The sequence below is a fragment of the Protomyctophum bolini genome (assembly GCF_963924005.1).
Source record: "Protomyctophum bolini genome assembly, chromosome: 12".
NCBI classification, from domain to species: domain Eukaryota; kingdom Metazoa; phylum Chordata; class Actinopteri; order Myctophiformes; family Myctophidae; genus Protomyctophum; species Protomyctophum bolini.
The window spans coordinates 39,966,075-39,980,209 of record NC_137873.1 but is presented as its reverse complement, the minus strand read 5'-3'; the positions used below and the strand labels follow the sequence as shown (position 1 = coordinate 39,980,209).

General features: G+C 42.7%; 1 protein-coding gene across 4 annotated transcripts in view; it reads left to right on the top strand.

The window, feature by feature from the left end:
- Window positions 1–1,330: 1,330 nt before the first annotated feature.
- Window positions 1,331–14,135, top strand: part of LOC308324862 (collagen alpha-2(VI) chain-like) — a 30,810-nt gene continuing 18,005 nt past the window's right edge. For 3 of the 4 annotated variants that reach the window (XR_013964972.1, XR_013964973.1, XM_080777186.1), the window contains exons 1-14: window positions 1,332–1,568; window positions 5,634–5,725; window positions 6,387–6,487; window positions 6,875–7,018; window positions 7,642–8,004; window positions 9,989–10,009; window positions 10,111–10,176; window positions 12,739–12,837; window positions 12,941–12,967; window positions 13,117–13,143; window positions 13,258–13,302; window positions 13,593–13,646; window positions 13,759–13,821; window positions 13,968–14,030. Coding sequence is in view for 2 of the 4 variants with exons in the window: in XM_080777186.1 (XP_080633312.1) it covers window positions 5,650–5,725; window positions 6,387–6,487; window positions 6,875–7,018; window positions 7,642–8,004; window positions 9,989–10,009; window positions 10,111–10,176; window positions 12,739–12,837; window positions 12,941–12,967; window positions 13,117–13,143; window positions 13,258–13,302; window positions 13,593–13,646; window positions 13,759–13,821; window positions 13,968–14,030 (1,149 nt within the window). In the remaining 2 variants the exon portion in view is untranslated. Of the gene's footprint in view, window positions 1,569–5,633; window positions 5,726–6,386; window positions 6,488–6,874; window positions 7,019–7,641; window positions 8,005–9,988; window positions 10,010–10,110; window positions 10,177–12,738; window positions 12,838–12,940; window positions 12,968–13,116; window positions 13,144–13,257; window positions 13,303–13,592; window positions 13,647–13,758; window positions 13,822–13,967; window positions 14,031–14,135 lie in introns of all 4 variants that reach the window. The other variant, XM_080777187.1, reaches the window with a different exon arrangement.

The following is a 14,135-nucleotide window of genomic DNA, read 5'->3' as shown; positions in this document are numbered from 1 at the left end:
GGCCTACTTACTTTGAGTAGCTACATTTTTTTACATTTTTTACTTGAGTACTTCCATTTTTCAGTACTACTTTCTACTTTCTTTTACTTTCAGTATTACTTTCTTTTACTTTCAGTATTGCGAAAGCAGTGAGCACTTACTATGAGACCTAGCAGATCATGTCTGTCTGTGTGTCTGTCTGTCTGTGTGTGTGTCTGTCCCGCATAACCATATAAGGAGTCCCCAAAGCAGCTATACGTCCAAATATGGAGTGTGTTGCATCAATCACAAACAAATCACTCAGCTCCATATATGGGCACAAAAGGGGCCAGGTCCACATAAAACTTTAAACAAAAAAAATCTTAAAAAACCCCAAATATGTACGAGCTGCGTTCGCTTCCCGCGTTTGCGCGTCTTACTGGTACTGCATGTCATTCCATGTATTTGGGCCACAGAAGCTAAAGGCAGATCTACCAAAGTTCAGAGTTAACTTTTGGTACCTTGAAAGATGAGATGAGATGAGATACAATGGTGAGTACCATAGCTATCACCCGTAATAAATCTAATCGAGTGATAAACAGAGTCTATAGGATTTAAGAGCGGATGCTGTAGCTGCATCCACTCTAATTGCGCTTATATAGCGCTTTTCTAAGTACTCAAAGACACCTCCTTTCTGGCCAAAAAGTACAGTTTGTGTGGTGGGGGGCTCAGAGTGCGTCCACTAAGGAAAGTAGGCCTTCTAATGACACAACCCGCCTTTGTTTTGGTGAGTAGTAAAACCGTTCTTTTTAATTACGCTAAAGAGGGGAGAGGCTGGTCTGCATTCATGCGAGCGGCGGAAGTTGAGAGTAACATATAGCTCTAAATGAAACGCATTAGAGCTATGGACCAGAGCTACCTTATACCTCCTGCATTTAGCAGGAGACTCCTTTTATTTGCACGACTGCTGCGTCAGCATTTCTCCTGCTTTTGGGGGATTTCACCCCTTTTTTGCGTGGTCAACCCAGGTCAAAGGTCAAAGGCTTTTTTTTTAAATATATTTTGTGGCTTTTTGCCTTTTTTTATTGATATATTTACAGTAGTTTGACAGGAAAGGGGGAGAGAGAGGCCAGGCCGGTCAAAGGCTTTCTAATGGAATCTAGTAAAGCCTGATACAAATATCAAACTCACAAAATTCACTAAATCTCTTTCTCTCTCTCCTCTCTCTCTCGCCCCCCCTCCTCCCCTCTCATGCACGCGCACACGGACGCGCACATCGTCCTACGGATCCACGGCGCCTCCTAGCGGACAGGCCAGACACGGCAGGCGAGGCGAGGCGCCGGGGCGCGCGTGCATGGAGGAGGAGAGGAGGGATCTCGCGCGCAGGTTCTTCGCAGCAGGGCTGGAACGGGACGGAACGGGAGAGGAGAAGCGGAGCGAACCGACTGTTCTTCTGCGGGAATTAGAAGCATCCAGGACTTTTTAATTCCCTTTTCCAGCCAGCCCCGTTTTTCATTTCTCGCCCGTTCCCTCGGAGATGAGGCAGTGAAGAAGATCCACGGACTATAGTAACTCGACAGACTGTTCTGAAGTCCTCAAAAAGAGTTCGGGTAAGACAAGCAACACTTTTTACGCACAGCAGCAGCATAGTTCTTCTCATCTGTGCCCCATGCATGCGCGCGTGTCTCGCGCTCTCCAGCCAGGCGCGCACGCTATAGTCTGACTTCACTTTTCACTGCAGTGTGAATTTCCACATAAAATTGGAATAACACTTGAGGTACAAGTAACAGCCTTTGATAGTCCAGTGTTGTTCAGTTGTTAGTGGCTTATTATGTCCGAAATTATGCATGCAACCTGCTAGTGACATGAATTTTACGCAATATATTTTTAAGCATGAGGAGAACTCCTGAAAATTTCCGTTTTGAGTTTTTAGTATTCTGTCCTCGCTCAGCTGTCTGTCTGTCGGGTTGATGAGTGTGAGTGACTGAATTCGGTACCTCCGCAACCTAATGAGCCATTGCGCGGGCTGTCCACTAGAGGGAAGCATAGTAAAGTGCTAAAGATTGCAGTGGATTATTATAAAGTAGCCGCCTACATTTACTTATGTACTGTACTTAAGTACAATTTGGAGGTAGTTGTACATTACATAGTATTTCCAATTTCCAGTACCATTACTTCTACTCCACTACATCTCAGAGGCAACTATTGTACTTTTACTAGTACACTATACATTTCTTTGAAAAGTTACTATTTCGACCATTTGAAAATAGCCGATGCAACGCATTGTGAGCTACTTGTAGATCTACTATTTTCAAAAGATTTTTTTATACATTTGAAAATCTGAAATGGGACATTGTGCACAATAAGTATAATACAAAATAAATTTTACTTTTGATACTTTAAGTACATTGTGATGCCAATACTTTTGTACTTTTACTCAAGTAGAATCCCCGACTTTTACTTTGTAATGGAGTAGTTTGTATCGATGTAGCTCAAGTTTTACTTAAGTATACCGGTAAAACATTTGAGTGCTTTATTCCACCACTACTGGGAGATTGTTGGCTGGTGGCCAGACATCTGTCTGGGCCGTATCTCGTTGTCCAATAAGACATGGTCTGGCCCTACCAATGACATGACAGGATAGATTAGGAGATGGCCCGGCCTACCAATGATATGACAGGATAGATTAGGAGATGGCCTGGCCTACCAATGATATGACAGGATAGATTAGGAGATGGCCTGTTCTACCAATGATATGACAGGATAGATTAGGAGATGGCCTGGCCTACCAATGATATGACAGGATAGATTAGGAGATGGCCTGGCCTACCAATGATATGACAGGATAGATTAGGAGATGGCCTGGTCTACCAATGATATGACAGGATAGATTAGGAGATGGCCTGGCCTACCAATGATATGACAGGATAGATTAGGAGATGGACTGGCCTACCAATGATATGACGGGATAGATTAGGAGATGGCCTGTTCTACCAATGATATGACAGGATAGATTAGGAGATGGCCTGGCCTACCAATGATATGACAGGATAGATTAGGAGATGGCCGCCGCCTGGCCTACCAATGATATGACAGGATAGATTAGGAGATGGCCTGGCCTACCAATGATATGACAGGATAGATTAGGAGATGGCCTGGTCTACCAATGAAATGACAGGATAGATTAGGACATGGCCTGGCCTACCAATGATATGACAGGATAGATTAGGACATGGCCTGGCCTACCAATGATATGACAGGATAGATTAGGAGATGGCCTGGCCTACCAATGAAATGACAGGATAGATTAGGCCAGTGGTTCCAAAACGTCTTCATTTCAAGGACCCCCAAAATGATACTCATTAGACCCGCGGACCCCCATTTGAAAATACATCCCAAGGACCCCCATAAGAGAAGATTTCTACGGCTCTAGCAGTGATTCTCAACCCATTTAATTTAAAGGACCCCCAGTTTGACATGCATTATAGTCTACGGACCCCCATTTAATGGCATTTCTAATCTCTGGGACCCCAAATTCATAATTGTAAAATCAATGTTAATGAGAGTGTACAAATGGAACCAAATGGACCCGTTAGCCGGTCCATTTGGTTCCATTTGGCAGGTAGATGAAGAACATTGTCTGTGTGGGAAGTGCAGTCAGTAGGATAAAAGCCAGTCGCAGCCCGTGCACCACCACATCAGACATCAGAGAACAACAGCATGCTGAGGCCCTTTGAAGTGGGTTGAAACACATCTCAAAAGTATAGACTAATTGAAATGACCTCAACATTAGCTTGGTCATGTATCGTGTATCCCTACGCCTACATGACTTTAGCTTGGTCATGTATCCCTACGCTACGCCTACATGACTTTTCCATCTTGATTGGAAAAGTGTGCTTTCAGCCAATTGGCTTTGGCCTTGACATCGCAAACTAACATTACGGTTCAGCAGTGGAACTGTTCTCATAATCTCTAGGCCTACATATATGCCATAGTGTGGGTCTCATCTGCTTTTGTTTTATTGTGTGATAGTTTTGAAAATGGTCTTCAACAAATGTGTTTGAGTGATGTAGTCCTATAGACTATTTCTTTGTGCCCATCTTTGCAGCATATAGTAAGAAAAGGCTTAATTCACAGTGAAATCCTCAGTGTTAATTTAGCTACTACAAGACTGTAAAAAAAGAAAAAGAGTTTTGATGCTTTCTTATGCATTACATAACTCTGTTATGTAATGTTTGCTCGTTTGCTCCCACTTGACAAAATGGCCTTTGGTTGTACTGCTTAGTTTAGCCCAAACTGATGCCAGGTGTGGACGTCCAACTCAGCTAGACATGACTCATACTGAAGAGGTGAATTTATGAACTTACCAGATCAGAGCCAGTAGGCGCACATGTGTTCTTTTTTTTGCCATTTCTTGTGCATTGCTTTGCCAGTCAACTATCAGACATGATGGTGAGATGACATTAGATACATAATGCTCATTATAATATGGTAACAATGTTGTCTACTCACTCTGTGTCTCAGAGGAGGGCTGTGGACAGTTCAGAAACCTGTCTACTCACTGTGTGTCTCAGAGGAGGGCTGTGGACAGTTCAGAAAACTGTCTACTCACTGTGTGTCTCAGAGGAGGGCTGTGGACAGTTCAGAAACCTGTCTACTCACTGTGTCTCAGAGGAGGGCTGTGGACAGTTCAGAAACCTGTCTACTCACTGTGTGTCTCAGAGGAGGGCTGTGGACAGTTCAGAAACCTGTCTACTCACTCTGTGTCTCAGAGGAGGGCTGTGGACAGTTCCGAAACCCGTCTACTCACTCTGTGTCTCAGAGGAGGGCTGTGGACAGTTCAGAAACCTGTCTACTCACTGTGTGTCTCAGAGGAGGGCTGTGAATAATTCCGAAATGTTCCTATCAGTGGGTGTGAGTGTGACATCATCGATGGGGAATCCCAACTAATAGAAATTGCAGGCTTTCTATTCCTCAAGTTAAAGCATGCTATATGGAAGACATGAATGAATGAATGAATGAATGAATGAATGAATGAATGAATGAATGAATGAATGAATGAATGAATGAAGCTTAATGTTGATGTCACTGGAGTGTTCACAGCCCTCCAATGAGACACAGACCAAGTAGAATTCAGGGGTGCCCAAAAGGTAGATCGTGATCTACCAGTAGATCACAAAAGCTGTGCAGGTAGATCACAGCATGGCATGGTCCTAAACATATATTTAATTTAAATATAAAAAAACATTTTGGAATTTGTTGTGATGTAGCATTACAAAGTTATATACAAAAAACACCCTATACCAATTCCATTTTCCCTCTATTTCCCCATTCCAAGCGTCTTGCTGTAAGATAAAGTGACACTTTTAAATACATTTCAGCAATGGGAGCATATTTTTTAACACATTTCAGCAATGGGATCATATTTTTTTCTGGTGGGTATATCTTCTTGAGCTGGTCATTTTGAAAGTGAGTATTAGTGAGAACCAATTAATTATATGAAGTTAGTTTGAAAACGGGTTCGTAGCCTACTTTAATTTGCAGTGTATCCTGTCCTATTTTTGAGAAAAGCTGAAATGGTAAATGAAGCAACAGGTGGATAGATGGATGTAATGTGATGTAATGCCTCCCTCCTGACAGAAGAGTGTGCTGTTTTACCCCTATGTGTCACTCAGGCAGGAGAAGAGGAAGATGCTGGGGTTCGAGGTCGCCGCGCTGTGCCTCCTGTTTGGAACCCTGACGCACGGCCAGGCCACCGACTGTGCCAGTGAGTGGACACAGCAGCATGTTTCATGTCCCTCTCATTAGGGGATTCTGTCTAATTAATCCATTTTAGACCTGAGACCAGATTCTACAAATGTCTTCTAAATCATGTTTTTTTCCTGAAAAAACACGTTTAAAAAAGTGACATGAAATGTTTTCAAACTATTTCATGTCAAGGACCCCAAAAATCATATTATGTAATTGCCGGCCGACCCCCATCTGAAAATATGTTGTTCCAGGGACCCCCCAGAAGCAAAGATTTTAGTTAAAAACGTTCGCTCTGATATAATAAAAAGAATAATATATATTCAAAGATTTGTGCCACATTTTCACGATTTTTCAAAAATAGCAGATCAACAAGCTCGCTATGAGCTTGTATATCTGCTATTTTTCAATAGCTAAAGTATAACAACGTTCCCGTCCTGAATCGGTTCATAAGGACCCATGGTCTGCAGTTTATCAGCAATAAGACACTGAGCATTTCATTCATTTAATTTCATTTAAGTGGATTATCAGTGTGAATCTCTTGCAGTGTTGCATTGATGTGTGTGTGTGTGTGTGTGTGTGTGTGTGTGTGTGTGTGTGTGTGTGTGTGTGTGTGTGTGTGTGTGTGTGTGTGTGGGCGCGTGTGCGTGTGCGCGCGTGCTTGCCTGTCTCCCTTCCAGAAAAGCATGAGTGTCCCATAGATATTTACTTCACCATCGATACGTCAGAGACCATCGCTCTCCAAGAGTCACCCCCTGGAGCGCTGGTGGAGAGCATCAAGGTACCTCATTTAAAGATGTGACAGTACTTCATTAGACCCCTCGGTGCGGTTGTTATGTGCAATGATGTCTTCCCTTTGTATTTAGGGTTTCTTCCTGGAGGCTGAAACCTTGACAGTCAAACGTGCCAATGAAAAAAAACAGTAATATAGTGACATCACACTATCAGCCCCTCCCCTAACCCCTCCCCCTTTATCATACAACTACAGCTGTGGGTGTGGCTTCAGTTCAGGTGGATCACCGCCCATCAGCGGTTTATTTAACTGAACTCAGCACAGAACAGTGTTTATTATTGAGATTAACGTCAATTAATGTGAGACAGCGCTACAATACTGTCAGCTGACCCATTTATTAATTATGTATGTATGTGTGTGCTTGTTATGTTGTAGGACTTCACAGTGCAGTTTGCACAGGGCCTAGAAGATGCTGACTACAAAGGTTTGGTTAATATCCGTTGGTCCATAGGTGGTCTGCACTTCTCCCAGAAACAGCAAGTGTTCGCCCGCCTAGGAGCCAAGGATGCCTTCATTCAGGTGACTACCGTGACTGACAGAGGCACACACACACACACACACACACACACACACACACACACTCCCAGCACAAAATATTTTCAGATGAGGGTCCGCTGCTAAATACATATTAATTAATGGGGGAACCACTGATTTAAACATACTTTGCTCACATCCCTTGGCTTTACATTTCTGGTTGCAGTGGAATGCAACCTTTTGCAACCTAGAGGCGTGTATATAATAGTTGAGCCACGTGGTTCCTTACGTACACAAATCCTTCAAATGGAATTATTTCTCAAACTACGATGAATTCTTCTAGTTTTGATTGTTGTTATTGAATTCTTCAAGTTTTGATTGTTAATCAATAACTTCACCGTGACTGTTGACCACGAAATTGCACCATATGTGACTTATTGAGTTAGAGTTCTAGTACTGTATGTTTCTGCCTTGTGTTGTGATGTGATGATGATGTGCAGTAGTGTATTGTCCTTGCAGACAATTACACACAGTACAGTACATGCAGTGCCTAGTACTACTCACAGCCTTATAGTCCTCGATTAAAATACGAGTATATTTCCATTGGAATTTAGCACAATATTCAGCACAATAGGATACTAAAACATCATCATTTTAAATATTCCCAGGGCGTTAGGGGAATCCGCTACCTGGGCAAGGGTACCTACATCGACTGCGCCATCACCAACATGACCCAGGAGATGCACCGCATTCCCCACGACCCCCAAGCGCTGCGATTCGCCGTGGTCATCACCGACGGCCACGTGACGGGCAACCCGTGCGGGGGCATCAAGGTGGCGGCGGAGAGGGCGCGCGACGAGGGCATCAGGATGTTCGTGGTGGCGGCGTCCAGGAACGTTGACGAGACGGGCCTGAGGGAGATCGCCAACTCGCCCGCCATGGTCTACAGGAGCGAGTTCATGGCCGTGGACCTGAGCTCGGGCAGAGCCGTCATCCACAAGGACACCATCGACCGCATCATCCAGACCATGGTAACACACAGGCAGTCACCCATGGCCATTATGGGGAACTAAAACTAGCTAAATAATGAAAAGAAAAAGAAAAAAAAAATGAAATAAAAACATGGCTTTGTGGCGTTGTGTGGCTATTTTGTTTAAAAAATATATAAAAAGATATTGTCGCCTATTAAAACTCATTAACCGCTGACACCCCCATCTGGTGTCTGAAAAAGGTACTGGGCCCGCTGCCCAGTCTATTAATTAACATGACGAGACTCTTTGCTTGTGTGCTTCGATTTCATTCACCCAAAACATTACATTTTGTAACTGGGAATCATATCATTTAGAGAAATGAGCTGCAAATCAAGCTCGTCTGGAGCCAAAAAGAAGAATGCGCAGCCACGGACTGGCACAGAAAACCGGCCCTGGCATTTGTGGTCTTCAACGGCCCAAAGACGCTACTATGTATTTTTTGTATTACTTTTTATTTTTGTTTTGGCTCAGCCCCGGCCCCATGACTGCCCAGGCCTTCTGGCATTTGCCATAATTGCCAGACTGTCCAATCCGACGAACATTTTTCGTTTTAATTTTAGTAGACGAAATCAACACTGCTCGGCGCAGAGTGCGTTTGGACCGGGAGGCGTCAAAAGGCCATTACGGTGCCGAATTAGTTAATAGTTATTAATAGTGACATGCTATTAATAGCAGAGTTGGGTGTAACGAGTAACGGAAAATCTCGTTACTGTAACGACACTACTTTGGTCGGTAACGAGTAATATAACGACACTACTCCTCCAAATTTGATAATCACACTACAGTTACTGGTCGCTGCAGCGCTTGAGTTACTCGTTACTTAATTGCGTCATGTGGCTGCTTTCAGCAGTGTTGCTTTGGACTTGGAGAATAATGCACACAACGGAGATGAGTTGAACATGAACAGTAATGGTGCGCTGGCAACGCACTAGCGGAGTCGCGGACTAGAACATGTCAAACCGGTGTCAGATGAGCAGCAGCACAGCACTTTTCGTTACTGTCGTGGGTGGCCAGACGTCCGGTTTTAGACCCACCTGTCCTCCTCCCACCTCAACCTCCGTTTTTTTTTGTAATATATCCTACAGTGCTTGTGTCATAAGCTCATAACTGTCATTTACGTCGTCTCGGTATTAAAATCTCCGCAGCAGCACTCCTCCGCTCCACACAGAGAGCCAGTATCCCACTGTCAAAGAGACAGAGCAGACGCTGGGGTGTTGCCATGTCCGCTTATTATAAGCGACTTTGGGCTTGTTTTATAATAGCCTATTTTGAGCTTGTTTTCATAGACATGACTGCTTGTTTCTCTTCCAAAACCTGGTAACACTGCCAGTGGGAGGGTCGGTTTGTTTGTTGTAGAATGTGTACTAGTTAGTTAATGCAAAGATGAATAAACTAAATATGTTAAAACTACATTTAATGAGCAATGGAGCAGGGAACTCCACATCATAAAGAAAGGGATCCTAAAGCACTGTGAACATATAGGCTACTGATTTCTCTCAGTCTCATTATTTTTATTTGAATATATTTGATTTGATTGATTGAATAATTGATTAGAAGTTTGCATAGAAAAAGTTTTACAAGGTCAAGAGAACCACCGTTTTGGAAAGGCAAATTTTGTTTTATTCCTCCACAACCTGGTAAAGAGCATAAAGACATATCTTGTGTATGTCCTCCTTATTAGGATTATAAAGATTTGTTAAGTGGTAAATTATGTGACAATGTGACAGGCAATGTTATGGAGTAACGCAAAAGTAATGTAACGAGTAGTGTAACTAGTTACTTTCTCCAGGGAGTAATAAAGTAAAGTAAGGCATTACTTTTTTCAAAAGTAATATGTAATATGTAGTGCCTTACTTTTAAGAGTAACGGACCCCAACTCTGATTAATAGTGACATGCTGCCTATTAATATAGAGTAGACTCTCTTTTGTTTATAACTTTTTCTGTATCTGACATTTTTTCTTTTCTTTTCTTTTCTTCGGACAGCAACATATGGCTTACACAGAGGTAAGATGGAACATCATCTGTTCTTGTTTTCATCATGTTTACTTTCTATATTTCGTCATGCATATTTTGGTCATGTAATGTTATTATTATTTCTTCTACAGTGTTACAAGGTGTCCTGCTTGGAGACATTAGGGCCTGATGGTCCGAAAGGCCACAGGGGACAGAAAGTGAGTCGCATGCACACACACACACACACACACACACACACACACACACACACACACACACACACACACACACACACACTCACACTCACACTCACACTCACACACACACATGCGGTGTGCATTCCATTTTTCACCACCACTTCAGCCTTTGTTCAAAATGTTCAAAACCTTGGATAGAACATTCAAAATGGTCAGCACTTGTAATAAAACTGCATTGTGCGTGCGCCATTTTGTATTTTATTTTTTTGCTACTACTGAGATTTTGTCCAAAACTACATGCAAATCACTACACATTATCTCAATAGTGTATGTATCTGTCCCATGTTTTTAGATTCCATTCTGATAGGCAACTATTGGCTTTCCATGCTAGCAGGAGGGGCCCTTTTTGCACAAAATGCCACAAATCATGAACAATTCGGTGTAGTGTGAAACACTGCACACACTCCACTTTTGTCCAAAACTCACACACATTATGGCTGGAGCCATGTGATCAAGATGTAGCCAATGTTCCAATGTTTGTGAGCCCTCAGAGCATCAAGCCTCTCTTGTGGTTTGGACCCAGTGTTGTTTTTGGCAGCAAAATTTGATTTTAGTTTTAGTCACATTTTAGTCCCCTGGAATGTTTTAGTGTTGGACTAAATCTATGGTTGATTTAGTAAAATAACATGTATTTTGGCTGGCCTCGATGCCGTTGTAATGACTTAATTTACGCTTTGCTGAAAATAGCCGATCTACAATCTCACAACAAGCTCACAAGCTTGTTGATCTGCTATTTTCAGCATGCATCCAAGTGTAAAATGACTTAAATACTGCATCTCTTGTCAGTCCCTTCCTAACATTCTAGTCTAGTTTTTATTTATTGATGAAATTGTCGATTATATTGAGTCTTAGTTTTAGTCATCATGACTTAGTTTTCATTTAGTTTCCATTTAGTTTATGTCAGTCAGTGAAAAAAGGTAGTCGACGAACATTGTTCGTTTAGTTTTAGTCGACGAAATCAACACTGATCGGACCATTCCGTAACTTCACATCCACATCACAGTGGATGTTTCTATTCACATTGTGGAAAGAATCTTCTGCAATGGCAAATCCAGGGCCTGCCGTCAATGTACACAACAGAATATCAAACTTGAATCATTCACAGCAGGAACCTTGAAACTGAACAGAATTCTCAACCCACTGTTGTTTCAGTCTATCTGCATTCCTTTACAACAGAAAAGAAAAAGTTAGCGCCAAGTCAATCTCTTGTAGAGACCCGGCCGGAGCCTTGACAGAATCCAAGATACTGTTTATTACGATTGGAAGACTTATGTTATGGCTTCAACATTGCCAAGCAACATCAACACGTTCAATTACGTGCTGCTGTATTTCGATCAAACAGCAGATGTCATTTCTGGCCCAAAACATATGGACCACAGCCTCGTTAAGCCCTGAGTACTCCATCCCTAGTTCCTACCACCGGTATTTGGTCTCATCTCAATTCTGTAGGGGAAACAAAGAACACATTCAGTCACCACCGCTGTTGGGTTCGTCACACAGAAAATGGTATATATAATTAGTTATTTCAAATAAATACAATAAAATTAATTTGGTGTCAAGAATAGTAATTCATAACATATTTTCGTCACACGCTCATCTCTATAATCTCTCTCCATTCCCCAAGTCTAATGAATGTGTCATGCTGATATATTGTCATTTTGACAATTGATATTTATGCGTACTACATTTTGATAACTTAACACTTTCTCATTGACTGAGTCTACAGCTGGCTGCCTGATATTGGGCTGGCTGCCTGCCTGCTTCATGTTGTTACCATGTTGTTGCAAGAGGACACAATCCCTTTCATATTAAGGGATGATTGTGATGATGGTTACTGATGATTGGTTTGACCAAACCAATCATCAGTAACGGTTTGTCATTTGTGTTAAAAGGCAGAGAAATTGTCTGCCTTAAGTACTTCTTATGATCTAAATGTGGAATCAGTTTCCATAAAACCGTACAATATAGGAGTAATGTTATACAGTTATCGTATTGAACTGTTGTATTCATTGATAGTTAGAGGCATTTAATTAAATGTCTTTTAACCCATTTAGACCTGAGGACTCTAAAAACGTCTTCTATAACCTAATGTTTCTGAAAACCACGTTTTTATTAAAACAATGCTACATGTACAGCAACAACTAATGAGACACAGAGGTAGCTCCTGCATTCAAAGTAGAGATGCTCCCATCAGGTGTTTTGGGACCAATACCGATCACCGATTTTAAAAATTAAAAAAAATTGGTTTGAAGGTCTTGAAAAAAATACCTCAAGTGATTGTGAAAAACTGTAACACACAAAACACACAAACACACACACACACACACACACACACACACACACACACACACACACACACACACACACACACACACACACACACACACAAAGTCAAGTCATGCTATAGCAGTACACACAGACACACACAGATATACACACCAAAGTAAACATGTGCACACGAAGCCTCACCTTCCTCTGTTGCTGATCGACATGCTGCTAACTGCTGGTTCTGATTCTGCGCAGGGATCTAAAGGAGACAACGGTGATCCAGGTCTGAAAGGAGAGAGAGGTCGCCCAGGAGACCCCGGTATCGAGGGTCCTATCGGTCAGCCTGGTGTCAAAGTAAAAACCCACTCATTAATCATCTCCTCGTTCATTGATTCGTTTTATTACAGTACTGACCCGTAATAATACTATTGTGCTTCTCATGTGTTCCTTTGCATAGGGAGAGCCAGGTTTTAAGGGTGAGAAGGTAAGCTAAGCGACTTCCATCTTTCTTTTGAGTAAATAATTGTCTGTCTCATTACGTTGTAGCTTTCTCATCATCATTTGATCAACGATTGATTGATTGTGGAACATTGATAACGGTAACATAACCTTTGACCTTGTGTCTGCCCACAGGGAGAGATCGGACACGAGGGGAAGAAGGTAAGAATTCCTCCAATCACGAATGACTAAATACGACGAATACTCTGTCTGTATAGAGAGCCATCATCAGTCAGTGTGAATTCTGATTGGTCCATGTCCTTCTCCTATAACCAGGGTGTGGGCGGCCTCGGAGGGCGCAACGGAACAGACGGGCAGAAGGTAAGAACCTTTTACGCTGGGATTGACAGAGGTGTATAATCCATTCTGACCTGAGATCAGATTAAAAAAATGTCTTCTACATCCTGACAGTTTTCTGAAAAAGCTATGTTTCTATGTCAGTCATTCTTCTAAAGTCAGGAAGTAGACTACCCTAGTTATAGAGTTTGGAGTTCATTTTAATAATCATACACGTCATCTCGGGACGTATAAGTACTGTAACTCACTGGTGTTTAAAATCTCCCTCCCTCCCAACCCCATCCCTCCCCTTCCTCTCCTCGTCCTCATCTCAGGGTAAAATCGGACGGATTGGCGCCCCGGGGTGCAAAGGTGACCCAGGCGACAGGGTATGTACTGTATGGTCTGACACATATTGACATCATGGCCATAATAATACTGTATATATGAGGTCACACTGTCTATGGTATTATTTACGAAGGCCTGTGTGACGTGTTACAGGGTCCTGACGGTCACCCTGGAGATGTCGGAGGGAGTGGTCTCGCCGGCTCTGATGGCGAGAAGGTACGAGAATCGCAAACATCCATGCATCGCACCCCCGCATGAACCTTTATTGTCACTCAACTTTGATGTCTAACTGTGATGTCTAACTGTGTGTGTGTGTGTGTGTGTGTGTGTGTGTGTGTGTGTGTGTGTGTGCGTGTGTCCAGGGGGATCCCGGTCGCGCAGGGCGGTCAGGTCCACTCGGCCCGGTTGGAGATGCGGGGCCGAAGGTAAAACCAGGAAGTCACATGTGTAACCTTTCCAGCCCCAGAATGCTGAACACAGTTATCCTTGTATCGTTCCTCTCAGCCGGGGAGAACATTGTATAACGCTAT